This window comes from Serinus canaria, chromosome 12 (assembly GCF_022539315.1).
Source record: "Serinus canaria isolate serCan28SL12 chromosome 12, serCan2020, whole genome shotgun sequence".
Taxonomy (NCBI): domain Eukaryota; kingdom Metazoa; phylum Chordata; class Aves; order Passeriformes; family Fringillidae; genus Serinus; species Serinus canaria.
In genome coordinates this window covers 16069538-16089145 of record NC_066326.1, presented here as the reverse complement: position 1 = coordinate 16089145, position 19608 = coordinate 16069538, and the positions used below count along the sequence as shown (strand labels likewise).

The following is a 19608-nucleotide window of genomic DNA, read 5'->3' as shown; positions in this document are numbered from 1 at the left end:
CCTTGAACAGGAGATGCTTCATCAGATGTGATTTGCTCATTATACTCATGACCCAACAGTGTGCAGTGCTGCTGCTTGAGGGACAGCCAGAGAGATCCCAGCAGGAGCTGCACTGATCACAGTGGAGGTGCTCTGGCACAGGACCAGGGATCAGAGGAACAGACACTCTCAAGGTACAGAAGTGAAAAAGCTGAGCAGATTTGTAGAAAGATTTTTCTCTAAACCTTCCACATATTGCCTGAACTTGGCCAATTCTGATAATTCCTGGATCTTGGGAACTTTTCAAAATCACTCTTAACACACAGTGGGATAAACAACAATAATAACAAAAACAAACACCATCACAGATAAAATCAAAGAAAAATTCCTAAAAGGAAACAGAGGACAGAGAAATGGAGAAGAAATAAAAAATCTTTCACAAACTTTAAAATTAGACTTGCAATTTTTTACCTCTCTCAGTGAAAGCTTGGTCTCCTCTCTCCTGGATCCTGCTAAACAGCTCTCCTCCTTCCATGCTGAAACAAAGAACACAGAAACCCCCACCTTGTATTAGCAGAAAGGACAAAATTAACACCTGACTGTGCAGAATGTATTGGTAGAGACATCTTTCAAAAGTGTATTAATCAGTCAGCTTTAATGAGAACAATTGCTATGGAGCACAATGAAAATTTATTTTCTGGTAAAGGTCCCTCATTCTTCCAGCACACAGGATGGCTGGAGCAGCTGCACTGATTGCCTTATCAGTTCCATAAAGGGAACAAGAGATTTCCTGTGCAAACCAAAGTTGTGCTGCTGAGAAATCTCCCAAGTGCCCCCTACTCCTACTCCCTCCATCCCTCCTAAGGCAGTGCCTGCTGAGGGGCTGCTGCTGGTCCATACCATTCCATGACAATGAGCAGGCATCTCTTTCCATTGTGGATGTTCTCATACACATCCAGGACATGGACAATGTGAGGGCACCCTGAGGCTCTCCAGTGATACTCGACCTCCTGACGGGCCTTGGGGTTGTCGTACAGGAGCTGTGGAGAGAGAGCAGAGAGCAAAGTCAGCCAGGCACCATCCTGCTGCAACTGGCACCAGCATGCTCTGGGGCTCAGAGATGAGCTCCACATGAGAGAACCTTCTCCAGCCAAAGGATGAGAATCCATCATGACATTTTCACCTTCTCTGGGCTGTCCAACTTGTTAGACTGAGGAATACAGAAACAATTGGTCCCTTAGAGCTGGAAGGGCCTTCAATGACAGTGAGGAGGGATTTTGAATCTGAGATGGAGACAGGTCTATCTTACCCACTCCTGGATGGGAAACAGCAATTTTTTCTTATGTGTTTGCAAAACCTTTAAACAGAGAATCCCCCTGCTAAGGACAATAACTCTGCCACCTGCCCCCAGCTGTTGGGAGAAGAGACTTCCAGGTGGGTGCAGTGCAAATCCTGTAAGTTAAGCGAGATTTGAAACAATGAGGACTTTTACAGTGACTCTGAATATGTTTCTACTACACACACTTCTGACCCCACCAAGGTAAGGAAGGCACTTTTGGTTATCTAGATGCTTGAACTTTTTTCTGTCACATGCAAGGCCAGTTTATTTTAAAGGCACTGATCTCTAGAAGGGCAGCAAGAGCTCATCCTTCCTGATCCTGCAACCTCTGCACAAGAAGTGTGTCCCCTCCTGTCTGAAGCACTGCTCTGTACCCAACACCACAACTGAGCTTTGTGCAGTAGGGGCACATTGCTGAATCATGCCTGCTCCTCTCTGCCTTGGCTCTCCAGATACCACTAACACTTTGTGACAGAGACTCCCTTTACTGCACATTTGTACAGCTCCTGCACAGTGCAGCTGTGATCTGAGCTTGATATGGTATGCCCTATGGTAATAATCATGGTGATGATGGAGCAGCAACAAAACTGATGCTATATAAAGCATTGTTAAATGTAGTGAAACAGAATAAAAAACAAGCAAAGAACAACCACCTCTGATATATTTATGTTAGGAAAGGCTCACAACAACTGTTTTCAGACAGGCAAATAAAAAGTATCATTGATGACTATTAGGCCTTAGCCTGAAGCTCTTTCCAGTCACATTTGCTATAAGGTTCCAATGAAAACACAACTGTATGATAATTGCTGAAAACAAGAATTAACACGTAACCTGTCATTAGGGACCTATGAATCAGAGCAGGAAACTGTTTCTATCCATTAAGCCACAAATGGTGTCACAGGCACCTTCAATACAGGCAAACACGTTTTTGAAAGGTCACAGGAAGGAAGATGCAAATTCTGTTTTCTTTATTGACTTCAATACAGACAATTTACATCAGTGGGAAAAAAAATCTTACACCTCTTTGCTGCTTCAGCATCTCTTTCAGCAGAGCAGACAAAGGAACATGGCAGGAAAGGTCTGTAGCCCTTCATACAATGCTGGGGAAGTGCTTGGGAATGACTGGAAGGAGGGTAAATGCTTGTCTTCCAGGCCAGGAACAGGAAAAGTGTGACAAGCGCTCCTCTGCTGAGTGCACATTTTTGTTTTTCTGTGAAGCATTGGAAGGCTGCAGGAGGGGACAAGTGGACTCAGAAGGGCAGCTGGCCCTGCAGCTGAGTGTGCAGCTACACCGAGCCCACCCCCGGCCCCAGAGGTCCCGCACGGCTCCAGAATTCCAGCAGAGCAGGGGCTGCAGGAGCTCTCTGGCCAAGGGTACTGCCCTGGCAGCCAAGCTCCTTCTGCATGGCTGTCATTCTGCACCCAGAGCACGCCCTTTGGGATCACTGTCTGCCTCTTCCTTCCTGCTCCAGCCTGGCTCTGGCCTCATTTCCAACAGAAATAACTTCCTAAAGAGAGAGATGGCTCCAATTTGGACAAAGAGCCCACTAGTGAGTCCAAGTGTGCTTGCTTTGCTTCTTTCAGCCATCAGCCCATTCAGCAGCCTTTCCTTCACAGCCTCTGTGCTCTAGCTCAGTAGGACTGTCCATCAGAATTTTCCCCTCTGCCCTTCTGAGTTTGGGCTGTTGCCTAGAGGTCTCTTCAAAAGTTCATTAAATTACATGTGCCACAATAAAGCCCAAACTCCCTCAAGACTAACCAGGCCTTACAGTGTTCATTGTTTGGATATTACTGGATTGATGCCACTTCTGAGCAGGATGCTTTCAAAAGCTTCTCCTCTATCCTGTGCTACTGATCAGACATTCCCATTCTCTATACTTATGTAACTGCACTATCATCTCTGTCTACTGTGCTTGCACAGTGTACAGAGATGCTATTTTTCAGGTTTGTACCAAGTGCCTATGAAAGCTGTTTCAAAGAATCCAATTCTCCCTCTCTGAAAAGCTTTTACAAGCATTTGGATGCACACAAGGATGCTGCAGTTTCTTTTCTCCACACTTCAAGTAAGTTTTGTACACTTCTTTGTGCCAAGATTGAATGTACTCATGTCAAGATGACACCTGGAGGAGCAGAGAAAGGGAAATTCAAAAATAAAGAGCACATACACATACCAAGTAACATCTGATATACCAACCGTTAACCTTTGGATTTCTCCTTCTGAACTTCAAAAATAAATTAAATCTTCTCTTTCTGTCTAAAACTGGAAGGCAGAACCATACCTTTTAAGACATTTTAGAGACACAGGCACTTGTAAAATGAAAGCTGTGTAGGGTTGAAAGCACCAATTTCTGCAAAATTTAGGTGATGATTTAGAAACACAGTCTAAAATTTTAGACTTGTGATTAAATATCACAAATTTGCAAAGAACCCAAATGGATATTTTGCCATCTCCCTAAGCCCAAAGAGCGATTGTACTTCTATTTCTGCAATAGCTTTGATCAGACTTCAACCAGGTTCCCTGACATTGCACAGAAGTGCAGAAGCAGTTGTGAACAAACCCAGAACTTCAGATCAGTTTCCAGTGCTGCTGGTTTGAGGGAAGAGCAGCTTTGTCCACAGGAGCCCCCAGTCACTGGCCTAAAGCTCCCTCGGGGTTGAGCTGAGTCACACCATGTCACGATAGGCTGTGAGCAGGATCATGAACCAGCCCAATTTCAAAAGCTCACAAACCCCAAGAGAAATGCTCCATCTCCCAGTTTCTCATGAGACCAGATGACACAAAGCACAGCAGCCTTTGCACAACTCCATGAGTGTGTGGTCAGACAAGACAGTTTGCACCAGGAGCTGCTCAGTACAAAACTGGAGTTTTGCTGGAGCTCAGCATCACCAGACCAGTACCTAAAAGCAGCAGATGAAACAGGGAGGTCACCAAAAATGGGGTGATGGATGGAAGGTAAGAAAGTACAGGATGTGATCCACACAATTGTCCTCAATATCTGAAAAAGCTGAAGAGGGAAAAGAGCAGCACAGTGGGAGTGCTCAGGCTGTTCCTGAGGAACAAGAGGGCAGATGCCAGCAGAGACTCCAGGATGTGCTGCCAGTTCAGGGCCTGGGCAGTGCAGGGAGACCTGAACTCTTATTCAGGGACATTGGCCTCGCTGGGGTTGGGGAGCACCTGCCAAACAAATTCTAAACTGCAGTTTGGAAGGCTGGCTCTGTGGAATTTCTTCCTGTGCAGAATTATTTGACAGAAAGGGGAAAAAAAAAGGGGGGGGGGGAAGTGACACAGTATCTTCTAATAGCTTTTCCATTGATTCAGTGTGGTATACACAAGGAAGGACGGCAGGAGTCCTCATACCTAAATGGTCTGATCTATCCAGGAAATAACCTCAGGGCTCCAGGGAGTGGCAAGTGATCTTCTGAACTCCGAAACTGTAACAACTGAGAGGGAAGATATCCATGGGCATGGGTAGGTTACAGGCTGAGGACAGGAAACAACCACTTCTCAGTGACTTTCTCTTTAATATGCACTGCCAGATTACACAGATTCCTGTCAGACCTGCTGTCTGCTCCCTACATAGGAGATTAAGACCTCCACTATGCTTTATTTATTTTAAACTTCAGCAGTTCTTCCTAGTTCCAAACAGGCGCTGTGCTTGGATTAGAAATGTTACAGGCTCAGTTCTCATCTCCTCCATGTGCTACAACAAAGCAGCATCTGACACTGCAAACACGTCTTTCTTATATGCACCAGTTTCAGAATCTGAACTCCCCTTCACAAGACTATCAGTTTTATAATCTCTCTGCTATCTTCCTCACAGGAAGGCTTCCCAGTATTAAAAGAGAACTGGAACCTGAGGAAATTTTCAGTCCTAAGGGTCCTCAGCATGCAATACTGACATACAGGCACTTATATCTAGCTTATTTATGCCTCTAGCTGGGAAAGAAAAGATCTAAGGGGCTAAATGTAGGGGCTTTTTGCTTGCTTTCCTCTTTGTGTGTGGCTGTTACAAAAATGCTGAGTCCTACAAATAAGCCTTGGGAACTGAATTCATACTGATGCACAGAACCTGACACCATTTGCAGGAGAGCAGTTCTTCCAGTCATTCTTTATTCAAGAGGGGTAGATGGCCAAAAGAGGCTTGGATAATGTTTCTTTCATCCCCTCCCTCCCCTATGCTACTAAAAGAAAAGGGGGAAAAAAAAGAGAAAAAATGAAAGAAAAAAGAGCTATCAGTATGGCTTTGGATGTTTTGTCTTTTATTACATCCTGATTGTTTCCAATATTTCTTCCAATTCAATGTTAAGAATCTTTATCTGTTTCCAGGTCTCTTCAGAAGGGATAAACCCCTCCTTTGTGTAGGAACACTCAAGGAATTGAAGTGATCAAGGTTTCCTTCCTCACACATCAGCAGTGCCCGTCAGTGGAGCGGCAGCACGAGCCTCCTGTGTGCCTGCAACCGCAGCAAGTGGGAATCCACTCCTGCAAACCTCCATTCTGCTCTTTAAAATAAAAGCAATGCAACACACTTCTGCTGGAACTATTTAGTACTGAAGCATCAGTCTAAGGGCTAAAACCAGGGCAGGCACAGGTGGAGGGTCATCTATAAACCTTTCACTCTTCTGCTGTTATTTCAAATCCTGCTTAGGCTGTTGGAAATTAAACCTGCTTGGAGGCTTCATTGAAGCAAACTGTCACCCTACTTCCTGCAGAGCTGTCCAAGCTGCCACCACAGCTGGCATTCCCTGGCCTCTCCATGAGGCTCAGACAGACAGCCAGTCCCAAAGGTGGACTTCTCCAAGCTAATAATAGGAACAACAGTCAGTAGCACAATCTTCCATCACTCCTGCCTGTGGTATTGCATTCTTTCCCTCACCTACTGAGTGTCAGGGTTGTACTGCCTGCACTGAAGGGCCTTTCTTATCCACCTCTTCCCTCCACTCTTCCAGTCTCTACTCAGCTAATCCTGGAAATGGCAGAAGCTGCAGCAGATCTTTGGGGCCTTGCCAGCACAAGCCAAAGTGCAAAGGACTTGGGGAGGATTCTCTGCACGTGGAGTCAGAGCCATGCTGAAATCAGCTCCCTGAGGACACACCTGACTTCAAATTCCTTACACACATGTTTGCAAGGGAAAACAGGAAAAAAGAGTGGAATGGAAAAGGAGAAAAAGAACAGTTTAACAGAGAGATTTTTCCTTTTTTTCTAAGAGTTTGAGCACTGGATGTACAGCAAGTCTGCTGAAGAACTTTGCTCACTCCTTTTTCTCCATCCCTAGAGAGCACACACCACATAAATATTATTTTGCTCTAAGCCTCTCTCCTGCAGTGAATCAACCAGGTCTCTCAAAAATAACTTTGGTGTGGTTTCTGATTTTATTTATTGTAGCAGTACTCGAGTCACCACCAGGCACTTGCTATGACTCTACAACCTGAGGTAAATAAATGAGACATAGCACTATTAATGCTCTAATTACACATGCAACTAGCCATTCACTCTGCAAAGGTCAGCTGTCTTTGCTCATAAATGTTAGTGGAGATACAGGGAATGAAGCAGAAATGGCAAGGCTGAGGGCCAGGATACATTTCAAAGGTATCCCCTTGCACATGTGAGGCTGATATAAAAGGAAGCACAAAAATGAGCCAAAATGCCCACAAAGAAAAGTGACTTTCCTGATATTCTGATAATCTTACATGAATGTATTTGAGCTGCAGTGCCAAACATATGCAACTGTACATTCAATACCATGGGGCATATAGAGATTTAAATAAAAAGCATGCTATGTATTTTGCTAAAACCATAATATTACTTTGTGTTTTAATACTGTGCTTATTCTGTGTGGATGGAAAAATATTCCTACTGGCACTGTAAGATTCCAGCTATTCTCAGTTGTGACAGGCTACAAACCAGCTGCATGTGGCTTCTGTTGTATTCAAAACACTGCAAATGGATTTTAGAAGTAAAATAAATCACCAACAGCTACTAACATACTGCTACCAGACAGGAACATCCTCCAACACTTGTTTATACAAGAATGCCTAGAAATCAGCTCCTCTCTCTACCTTCTCCTGATGACAATTACTACCACAAAATGCTGTTTAGCCAGCACTGACAACTGCATTCAACACCTGCAGTCAATATTCAGCAGCTGGGGAGACCTGCTGTAAAGCCCTTTCCAAAACCCAGACATGCTAATCTGTGATTAAAATAAAATAATCTCTAGCTCTACCACTATATTCACTCTTCCTCAATTTCCAAATTGAGGAAAAGGAAATCTAAAATCCCAGCTGAAAATTATGACATTTCTTAGCTTGTAATTTTACTCAAGTGTCTGATATGAGGTTTGCCTTTGAAAAGGGAAGGGAAAAAAAAAGAAGAAAAACCCAAACCTACCCCTCAACACAAACTTCACTCCTGTCAGCCATGAGTTCATAAGTTCTGATAACAAGGAGTCAGCTGACTTGGCTTCAGTAATTTATACAACTCAATCCTTGGCTGAGCAAAACGAATGAACCTTGTTTGTAAAACTTAGCTGTGTAAAAAAATTGCAGCAGTACAAAATATTGTTGCACTTCCTCACATCTTCAGCCAATCAAACTTTCCCTCTGCTATGACTTTAGCTATTCATAGAACACTAAAGTAAATTCAAGACTACAGTTTTGATCTTCCAGATGTCTAAGATCTTTATGCCTTGAATCAAAGCAAATAAAGGATCACTTAAAACTCTGCAATGTATCCTATAGCAAACAGTTTTGACACCTGCCCTAGTGAAATCTTCCACAATGAGGACACATCCTGCCTGTCCAGGACTCAGAGCTGTCTTGGGGCCAGTCTGAGACTGAGACACAGATTTCCACAAGAACTATGGCCTTCACCAAAAAACTCTATTTTCTGAAATGCCAGTTGTATTTCCTTACCTTTGATGTTCTTCTGTGCAATGACTGATGCAGCGATACCTCCAGAATACATCAGCACTATTGGTAGCCATGAAATGGGCTGGAACGTGCCTGCCAGGATGTGACCCTCTCACACGCTTCCCAGTACTGACAGTCACAGTTCCTAAACTCCATTTAAACCATCCCTAATCTCCCTGTGCTCCCAATAATATGTTAGCCCATACAATTTCTGTTATATTTTGCTGTATTTTTGTCTTACACCTCTGTTTTTCTTTAATAAAACCAAAACTCCTTTACTGCATACCTAACTAGTAGTGATATTCTACACGTTTTCCACTGAAAGAAGAGGAAAGAGCAAATATAGATGTTTTTCTGAGTGCTCTAATTTCAGTTCTAACTGCCATGAAAATCACCTGTACTGCTGTGTGGGACAGCAGGGCAATGATACCAACATTAGTAAGGCATGGCAGAGCTTTGCTGGAGCAGATGTGGCAGAAGGCACTGAGAAGATCTAGGTCTGATGTTCTCTTTCCTAGCCTTCGCTCTAATCAGCAGTATGAAAATTAACACAGATGTGATAATACTAAACAAGGTAGAAGCAGAAATTAGGAACATGTTTAATCTCATTATCACAGATAACAGAAGCTCTGAGAGAAACGTGAGCTGTCCCCCAGCCTTTCTCTGTATTTTTTACGTGTGTGACTACAGTCATGAACATAAATCACTCAAGAACTCCCAGGAAGGCCTTGAAAGAGGGTCTTGGGGTTGCCTGTGGGATTCCTGATGTGGCCATTTGCCATGTGTCTGTCTTTTCACCCTTCTCTGATCACCAGCCCCATTTTGGGACAGTTGACACCTTAATGAGCTTCCCCCACACCTGCAGCTCTGTTCTCCTCCATGGCCCCATCATTTGGCAGAGAAATTCAGAACAAAGATACTGTCCTGTCATACCACTGCCCACACACCTAAACTCTCTTTTAGCTGACTTCTAGGCTGCCATCCATGCATGCAAAGCTTGGCAATGTGCCACCCCAGGCCAGCTCTTTCTCAGACAGAGCTGTTCTTCCTCGACATCTCCTTCTTCTACACCCACATTTGTGCATTCTGTCGCATGACCAAGCAGTGTCTCTCTCCTACTGCATCATCTGTCTCCAGTACTCCTAAATCATCCAAAGGACCCAGAAATAAACAAACAACTCTCAAATTTTCCTCCTCCCATTCTCATGTACTTTGTTTAAGCATTACCTTAAGGGAAGACTTGCTAAATTCCTGACATCAGGGGCACTGGCAGCAGCTCCATGTCTCTCTCAGCAGAGACACTGAGATTTGACCCCGTTCTTGGGAATCTGAGTGGAGTGACTCTGGCCAGCACAACATCAAACACTCCATCCTAAAAGCTGTCACCTGTGGCAACTTAACTCCTCTGCAAAAATAAAACAAAGCCCTAAAGCCTTCAGCAAGGACATCTGTAAGATTTCTTTAGTGCTTCAGCTCACTGCTATATGTTTTCACACTCGTGTCTGTGCAAGCTCTGCCGTCAGCGTTTTCAAGCAAAGATCTGAATCTGTTTCTAAGGCACAACTCAGTACATAGCTCTGTGGATGGAAGCTTAATGGTCCTCCAGGCATAAAGATCCCTGAACTGCTTATTGTGTACAGCCACGACATGACAGAGAATAGTGTGACTGTGAACAGAAACAAAACTCTGCGGCATTCAGCAAAGCTAGAAATGCAAAGGAAGCCATTAAGAGAAAAAGTAAATTGTTCTCCCAAGAGTTCTTGTCCTTATTTTGTCTGAATATATGTTCTAAAGCTAAGTAAACCAGTACACAGGAAAGGCAATGAAAGAAAAGAAAAATACTCCGGGGGGAGGGGGAATTCAACAGATGGAATCAACACAGTCAAGTGACACTGCAGTAAAACTGTAATTTATGTTACAATTCTCATTGATGGCTTTTGCTGGGTGCACTGGCTCAGCCACCCCTGGTTACAGCTCTGCTTTGTCACAATGGCAGCAGAATCCAGCATGACTTTCCTTTCAAGCCCCACTGCACACTCCTGGAGCAGCTAAAGCCTTAGAGAACTCATTACTTGATTAAGTACTCTTTAATATCCACAATGCCTGAAAACACTTCTTGGAATGCTGGGATCTGCCAGTTCTTACAAAGCCATACCCTCCTTCACACTTCCCTTCAGAAACCTTCAACACCCTGCCAGCCTCCATTAATTAAGATCCCTTCACCAGGTAAATGCCCCATCCTCCTAATCCACAGCCTCCTGACCACAGCTCCCCTTCTCCATCCAAACCTGGCATCTGCCCAGCCCATCCAGGCTCCCACCCTGCCTGTCTGAGAACCCAAGCCCTGGAGACTCTCCTTCAATAGCTGAGAACTCTTGTTCCTGGTGAGTCACAGCTCCCAAATACTCCAGGCAAGCAGACTTTATTTCCCCAGTCATCCTGAGGGAAGGGGATATCTTCCCATTTTGCTGCCCACTTTATTTCAGTTTTTAGCCACCTTGTCTACTCTAAAGATTTTCCCTGTATCAGGATATGCTGTGGAGTGAGAGGTGTGAGCAGAGGGCTCCTTCCCCAACATTCATGTTCCATTTCTTTGACAGAGGTTAGAGAGGAATGGTCCACATTCCCTGCAGCCAGCTGACAGGAAGCAGTCAGACACCACAAAGGCAGAGCAGAGCAGGAGCAGCTTAAATGGAAGGGTGTTATTTTTGCCAAAATCAAGAGCATTTCCTTCCCATTCCTGAATAATCTCCTCTCTCCTCCTGCCTTGTGTTGGCTGCCTCATGACTGCACATGAAAAAGGAAGAGGAGGAGGATCTCAGGAATATTTGGAAGTCTGATGTTTTGATGTCTCGTCTAAAGCAGCACCATGCTGAGAGGAATGCACAGGGGTCAGAAAAATGAGAGGTAGCAAAAGCGCTGATGAAAAACAAGAATCATTCCAGGAATTAGATCCTTTTCATCTTTCCAAGCTGAAGCATATCCATCTCCCTTTCTTAAGGCACTGTCCTTCCCCTCCTCTCCCTGCAGCAGTAGCTGCCTGTAGTACACTGCAATGTTGGCTCACTTCCACAAGTCAGCATGTCTGAGAGAGTCTGGGTTGAGGAAGGGGGAGGAGGGAGTGACAAAGCTGGGGCAACAGAGAAGAGACTCAGGAGACATCTGCCTGTTTCCAGCCAATATCAATACCCTGGAAACAGCTGCCCCATGGAAGTGTTCCTGACTCCTGAGGTGATGCTTTCACAGAGGCAATGTGTATTCATCCAGCCTCATTCTCCTGGACGTCACCCACCAGGGGAACAGGAAACCATCCCTGCACTGAAGCCATGCTAACAGGAAAACAGATTGTCCAAGCATGCAGCTGCTGCTCCCTCCACTGAGCTGCTTCAACACTTCACAGCAGGCAGTGGCAAGGGAAGAAGGCACACAGCCATGATGCTCTTCCCTCTGCTTGGGAAGAGAGAGCCCCAGGTGGAGATTGCAAGGGCAAGGGGAATTTGCAGATTTTGAACATCATGCCACACCCCAGAAGATCCGGATGACACCTGCTTAATATGCAGGATTTTGTCCAAGACCTGTCAGTTGGTGGTTATTTCAACTTCCATGGGCTAATCCTTCTCCTATCACCAAAAATGCTTTATGTTTATTTATATATGGCCACATAACACTTTCCCAAGCAGGGGCTGCTTTGAAAACCTTTAAAAACCATCTCTTGATCCATCTTCAACATTTCATAACCAAGGGAGGGGTCATTTGTTTGTAAATTTAGACACACGTTTGACCCTCCTGCCCCCAATTAGTCTCTAATGGGAGTGACAAGGGCTGCTCACAACCAGCAGGAGATCACCTCCAAAGATCATCCCACTGTCCCTGCCACCACAGGCTTCTCCACACCCAGGGCTCTGCTCTGGCTGAGGGAGGAGAACCCCTGAAGGTCTAAGGAGAGAACATCAGGACAGTGATACATTGTTCTCATCACACAGCTCTGCAGGGCGAGCTCAACCAGGTCATCAAACTCCATCCCTTTCAAAACACTCCTTAACACTAAATGATGATATCAACTATTACAGGAGCTGGAGACATTTTTCAAACCTTACTGCATTAAAGCTCAGAATTCCTGAAATCTCAGTTTCTTCTTAGAAGTGACTATTCCAAACTAAGAGGCTGTGATATTTTGAACATGGGGGGGGTACTCTGCCAGAATTCATAATTATCACTATCTGTATTTCCAACTGCAAGATTAGAACTATTTTAGTCAAAACTAGAAGTTTCCACATGAAAACATACAGCAGATTGGTAGAAAAGCATTCATAGGTCCTGAACAGAATCACCATGGAAAACCACCAAGAGACCCTGGATTGCCAGATCAGATAATACACAAATTCCTATTAAGTCTGGCTGCAGAAATCTCCTTCCAGACCCCTGCTCTGCCTGAATTAGATAAGGGTCTTCCACTTCAGTGGAAGGACATGAGTCCTTCCAGCTCTTACAGCTCTCATGTCTTTGCATGCCTACAGTATGCAGTCCTCCCAGTTTTCACACCTGAAACACAAGCTGGCAAAATAGGGACCTGAATTCCTCAGAGCCCAGCTGAGGGGAAACCAATGTCTATTTTGGGAAGGATATGGCTATTCTCACTTCTTGTGAGGAGTTTTAAAAGTTCCTGGGTGTTCCTTAGTGTGGGGGTTGTAAAAATTGTTGTATTTGATAAAGTTTTCATGCAATCACAGTACCATTTTCTGCTCAGTTTTAAGAGAGGTATTTCCAAAACCAATTGTCACACAACAAAAGAAAAGGTGAGCCTTAGCAAGAAAACCTCCTCAGGGATACATGGATTCATTATAGGGTGAGGGGGATTCAGAAGAGAGCCTGTAGAAGGAAGACACCCCTAAGGCAAGTTTCACAAGAGTTGCAGAAGCAGAGAGCTGCACCCAGGACTCTCAGGGGATGCCAGGCCAGAGCTGCATTTACTCTAGATTATACACTGCCACAGCAAGAACTACTGGGAAAACATTCCTGCTATTTCCCAAAGGACTGTTACGGAAATATCTGCTTCACTCACGTATCCCAGGGAACCTTCTGTGAAAAGACCACAAGAACTTGGGATTTGGAATGTGAAAGTGAAGCCTCTTCATAACTCTGTAACATGCTTACCCAGGCAATTTCTAATAAAGGGTGATTCAGCCTCTGAATCAGAAAGAAAAATTATCTTGAGAAAGATGGAATAAGGTTTGGCTGCAGGAACAGGACTGAAGTCTGGATGCTTAACTCAAATGACTAAGTGACTATTTTTCACAACCCAAATTCTGGCTACCCCAGAATAGCACCAAACCCACAAACCAAAAAAATAATGTTATAAAGAAATAAAGTTTCGTATTCAAATTAAGCAATTATTTAGAGGAACTAAAAATGAACAAAACCCAATCCTGGAATGTGAATCAAGTGAACTGAGCCACAAAGCCTGCCATGCTCTTTTAGACATGTCTGGAAACTTGAAATTTTACATTTACCACAACTCTACCTCTTGCTCTGCTCAAAAGAGGTCTGGCTGCAACTTTTAAAGCTGCTTTGTGCCCATGTCTTTGGAAGCTTGTAAATAAATTCTCCTCACCTTTGAGCTCTGTTCAACTCTGCAGGCCTTGGCCTTGAATTCCTGGCTGTTTTGCAATGTGTGCAATAACTTTGTGCTCCTAGATACAACCACACAGTTGTCTTACATACCTTGCAAGAGGTACAAAGCCAAACAGATATCTGGCAGAAGAAAAAGCTAGAAATATATTTAAATCCCAGTGCTCTCTGGCACTTGAAAGGTGAAATTTAAAGGTTGCATTCTGCAGAGATACCATCAAATGTAAATATTACAGATTTATAAATAGTCTATAGTGTTGCACATTCTTGCAATATTTCTTCAGTCCAGATTTCATCTAGGCCACATATGATAACATTATCTCCTTTCATTATGCAAACCTTCCAAAACACATTTGTTCTTGCCTGTCCTAAAATCCAGGGCACACAGTCAACAGTCACATTCCTCACCCTATCTTTCCCATCTCCGCGCTCTTTGCCTGTTAATGCTGTCACCATAGATTTTCTTATTATCAATAATCTCTTGTGTTCAGTGGGGATTTTTTAATTTATTGTGCCTTTAGCTCAGACATCTTGTTTCCAAGTCTTTATTATTTGGGTAAAGTTAGTAGAGAATTCACAGTGGTAGCTGCCACTTCAAGACATGGAAGAGAGCAGGCATCACATCCCCAATCCCACATCTTCCCTCCCTCTGTTCCAGCCCTGGAGCCTTCCCTCTCTCCTGCAATACCCCAAAAAAGATCCTTTGCATTGCTCAGGGCACACAGGGCTGCCAAATTCCAGAAATGTTTAAACTTTCCAGATACACTGATACTCTTTTACACAATTGATCTGTTAATGCCAGGCCAATAAAAATTGGAAAGGAAAACCTAGCCTATCCAGTGTATTTTCCCACCAGAGCCATTTGCAGTGTGTCTTGTGACCATGGCACAAACAGATGCACCTGTAAAAGAAGCTTTGGCAACTCAAACCCCTGAGGTTCTGATCCAGTTTAGGCAAATGTGGTAACTTTTGTGAAGAAAAATGGAGTGAAAACTGAGTCATTATCTTTGCATGTTCCTGACTAAAAAAATAAATCAATTGGCAGTAAAGCAGACAAGGCCCAGGTTGCAGGTTTCACTGGAAAGGCTTCAGAGGAACAAAGAGCAGTGAGGCTTTATTGAAAGGGACTGATGGCAGCATCAACAATAACCTGAGCACCACTGAACTCCTGAGCAGTGTTCCTTGAAGGCTGTTGTGTGATACTCTCTCCATGTGGCACTTACTCCAAGGTTCCTGCAGCTCTTGGCCTGGAATTGCCTGGAAGATTTCACCATGGATTTTCTGACAGAATAATGTATTTACTTACAGGCAACCCATGGACTGCTATGGCTTGGTCAAGAACTTAAGCTCTTGCTATTAAGAGACCGGAGCCAGGAATCTCAGATCCTTTTCTCGGTCACAGACTTCTTTTGGGACAAAACCTGTCTTTGGATGTCACTTTCTCACGTTTTACTGCAGTGGGGTGCTTTGGCATAAATTATTTGGCAATCTTCAACAGAGATGACAGAAACTGTAATAAATCCTAATAATATAAATTCTGTGCACACAGCAGAACTGAGCAATTCCATCAGTTCTGCTGTTTCTCTAAATTGTTTTCTCTGAACCATTTAATGCCCTTTCAATAAATACATAATAAATAAAATGTTGCAGGAAAAAAAAAGAACCATTTCCCTATCTTCTATTTGCTAAGAACAGGTCTTTGTGATAACTACCAAAAGCAAAATACATATTTTATAATATGATTAAAATGGTCTTTATAACATTAGTGAACTTCGTGATTAAGGTGCTTAATCTTAAGGTACTTAATTCAGGTGAGTAACCTGAATATTGCTCCCTTTGTATGTATTAAACACAATATTATTACACACTATTTCTCCCCCTTTAACTCCATGCTTACACCAGAGCACAACCTGAAGCCAGTCAGGATGCAGGCAGGGATGCAGTGACAGGAACCCCATCCACAGCCCCTCCCATCTCCTCTGCATTCCACACAGACTGCAAGGTGCAGCATAAGAAAGAAGTGTCTTGTGGTTTAACCACAGCTGAATGCTGCTCTGAGGATTCTCCTCTTGCTCTTGCTGAAGTCTCCTGCAACGCTCAGGAAGTCAGCTGAGACACACACTCTCTAATTGCCTGTTCCTCATTTCCCAGGCCCTGGACTGCAGCTGGATTTGCCAAAGTCCTGGGCACTCCCAGCTGGGGCACAGCTTGGGTTTGAAAAGCTCCACTGAGTTCAAGAGCAATCTGTAGCTGTGGGGGAACCAAAACCAAGCCACCCTCATCTGAGATAATTCCAGAGGTACAGTGGAGTTCCCTGGAAAGAGCACTCATAGCATTGACCTCACCATAGCATCATTTTCCCTGACATCTAATTTTTTTTTTTACACGAGATTTATCACATTAGTCACAGATCTGATGTCTTCACCAAGATAAACCACTCTCTCAACTTACAGATATTTTGCCTGAGCAAGGACAATGACTTTGGTGGTTATTTTTGTTCTTTCCACAATGAACTCTGATACTGCCCTAGAGGCTAATTACATCAGAAAAGCAATCAGCATTTTGAGATGCCTTTTCCTGATGCTGTCTTCAAACCACATCTATTCAGCTTTCATCACTGCTCTCCCTTCAAACACCCCTAATCCAGAAGGATCTGCTTTGGAACAATTCCGATGGTTGATGTTTCCTTGATAGGCAGTATCTGTCACTTGATGCTGAGATTTGCAGGCTGCAAAGGCAGTTCCATCCACACATTAAGTGGTTCCAGCACTACTGTAGCAAATCAGATCACCCCTGATGCACCAAATATAACCTAGGGTCTCAAAAGAAAGTTCTTTAACTTCTTTAATGCTGCTGTGCTGTCATTAATTAATCCCCAGAAGGGATAAACTCAAGTATGTGCACATATTAAGCTTAATATTTTACTTCTGCCTACTTCTCATATCTTCTGGAGAAGTACACGTCTTCCACTTTGTTTTCATTTTGTAACATTGTATTGATGACTTTATTGTTATTAATCTGTACCTCATACTTCTGCTTGAAAATCATAGACAAAAGCAGAGGAATCAATTACATAACACAACCCTCAGCATCTTTTACTGCAACTTCTTCATTTGCTTTGCTCAAATACAGCCTAATTTTTCTGGTATAGTAAAGAATCAAAGACTTGAATAAAAGACTTGATACCTTTATTAATGCCTGATTGATCCAATAATCAAAACTAGGAATTATCTTCATTTCAGCATTATATTACACAAAACTGTACCACTACACTGCCTTAAAAAATAGGTAATTTTCTACCACTCTGATTTTGTTTTATTTTAACTGAAATAATAAAATCAATAATTCTTAAACTCATTTATCTGATTGTTCTCTTCTTTCAGTAAGGGTCATTACCTCCATGTCTTTCAGCCCTACTATACTTATTAGTTGGTTTTATTTTCCTCAGTTCTACTGGGCTATACCAGATCCTTTGTGTACCTTATTTTTTTATCTTACAAAGTCTATGGGTAAGTAATTTGCTGCCTCTTTTTCTCCCATTTCAAGCTATCAATAAAATAGGTGAAATAAGAAGATACTTCATACTTCCTGACTTGTCATTCCTTTGAGTCCTCTCACTAGTCATGAGAGTGAAGAGCTCAATACCTGCCCCTGCACTGCCCCTCATAAAGAATGCTGAAGACCCCAGGGAGGTCTCCCCTCAGTCTTCTCCAGGCTGAACAAACCAAGTGCCCTCAGCTCCTCCTCATAAGGAACACTCACACTGAGAGACTGAGTTGGGCCCATCCTCAGCATCTGTGGGGTCATCATGCAGATAACCCTGATCAAGTCAGCTGCTCGCAGCCTTGGACCTGGGTCACCTCAGCAGAGAAGCCGTTTGGGAGGTGGTACTGGAGATGCCTCCTGAGTGGAGAGCATGTACATTGGGGGAACAGAGACACACACCCCAGAATACTCCTTGTCCTCATGCAATGAAAGCCTGTCCTTTTTGCATGGGGTCCTTGTGGGGCAGTGATTGTGCTCCTCCCCCACACCAGCTCCATAGGCAGCAGCCACTGTGCAGAGCAGCACAACTCACAGCCCAGCCTGGATGGAAACAGCACAGGGAACACCCCCCACTGCTGCCCCAGCCTTCTAACACTGCATGGAAAAGTAACAACTGCATGGTAAAAGTACTTTAGCTAAACAGCAGAAATACTAAATGTGCCTCATAGCTCCTCCAGGTCTTCCATGGGAACACTTGAACAAAATAACGAGGTAAACTTTGGCATATTCTGCTGAATAAAAGCCTTATACATCCAATTTTTTCTACTCTCATTTCTGGCAAATTTCAAGATGTAAAAATACAATCCTGTGTGGATAGATAGGAAGATGTAAATGTTGAAGTTGGAACACAGACCTCATGGGGACAGTGTTAAATGGAAGAACCTTGGGTTACTGGAGGGTCAAAGGTACAAAGAACAGCACAGTCATGTGGAATGGCAGCAGCACCATCTGCTTTGGGACTCCTCTCTCCTGTATCCTTGATTTACAGAATGTACAGAAGCCTGAGTATTCCCCAAAATGCTTACTGACTTCTACTTTCACAGTCAGTGAGCAAACAAATAGAGCTTCAAACCTGAACTCCCAGTTCAAGGCAAACTGCAATAGGCTTTTCAGGAAAAAGGCAGAAAGGCATCTAACATTTTTGGTTTAGTTACTCATCCTACAAGTTAGGGTTTGTTGTATATTTGCAGTTACTAGCAAGCCTCTAGTGGGCTACAGTTCCCAGTAATTAATGATTATTTGTTTCCTTCTCTCTAAATAATACAAATTTTGGCTCTCATGTTCTTACACAAAGATACATAACAAGAAAAAAGGGGCAAACCAATGTATTTTATTTTGAGCTAACAAGGTCCATGGTTTCAGAAAATAAGAAACATGCAAATAATACACCAGAGCTTTTCTATATAACTAGTAAAAATAAAATAAAATTAGGGGAAAAGCCTCATTGAATGGGGAGCATATCAACTGCAAAGAAAAAGTAGAGATAATACAGTTCTATCTCACCTCAGAAAAAGTTTAAGTGCAAATTCTGGTTTTATTTTTAATGCAATTTTACTTTTTTGGTGGCTTATTTAAAAAAAGTTATGTATTGAAAACACCAAATTTAGTAGTTTGGAAAAAAATTCAGCAGCAAATTTAATCATTCTTGAAAACTACAATTTCTATTTATTGACTGCTAAGTGAACTTAGGAAAAAGGGAAAAAATGTATAGAGTGATGTCTCACAGATTACTTTCCCCTCATATAATTTTTAATAAAAATTCTGAAGTTTTGGGGTGGAAGCAAAAGTTGACATTTACTGACATTTAGTAGTTAAACTGTAATCCTTCCAGAGAATGAATAGCAGAAAAAGGTGGGGGTGGAAGAGAAGGGAATCAACTTCTGCTCTGATTACACAGAAGAAAAAAGTTAAAAAGCATGGAATAAACTGAATGAAATCACAAACCCACGAGTATTTGCAGATGAAGTTCTCCCAAACAAGGGGGAGGATGTCAGAGTTCCCAGGAATATTGATTTTGGGCTCCCTAGAAATACTCCTTACCAAACAGGCAGTCAGCTCTGAACCATTACTGGCCAGCAGTCCCACCAAAGTGGGAGATATCACTGCTCCTGATGTCTCAGTGACCAACACACACTGACAGCTCCCAAGGTGCACAGGGTTCTATCTGTGTGGTTAGGAAGGTGCTTTATAAATGTAATTGACCC

The 19608-nt window shown here is 43.2% G+C and overlaps 1 protein-coding gene across 7 annotated transcripts in view; it reads right to left on the bottom strand.

Moving 5' to 3' along the window:
* MAPKAPK3 (MAPK activated protein kinase 3) overlaps positions 1-19608 on the bottom strand; it is an 84946-nt gene that overhangs the window by 12785 nt on the left and 52553 nt on the right. For all 7 annotated transcript variants that reach the window (XM_050979540.1, XM_050979539.1, XM_030227887.2 and 4 more), the window contains exons 3-4: positions 880-1019; positions 451-515 (exon numbers count right to left, since the gene is read on the bottom strand). In XM_050979540.1, the coding sequence (XP_050835497.1) occupies positions 451-515; positions 880-1019 (205 nt within the window). The remainder of the gene's footprint in view (positions 1-450; positions 516-879; positions 1020-19608) is intronic.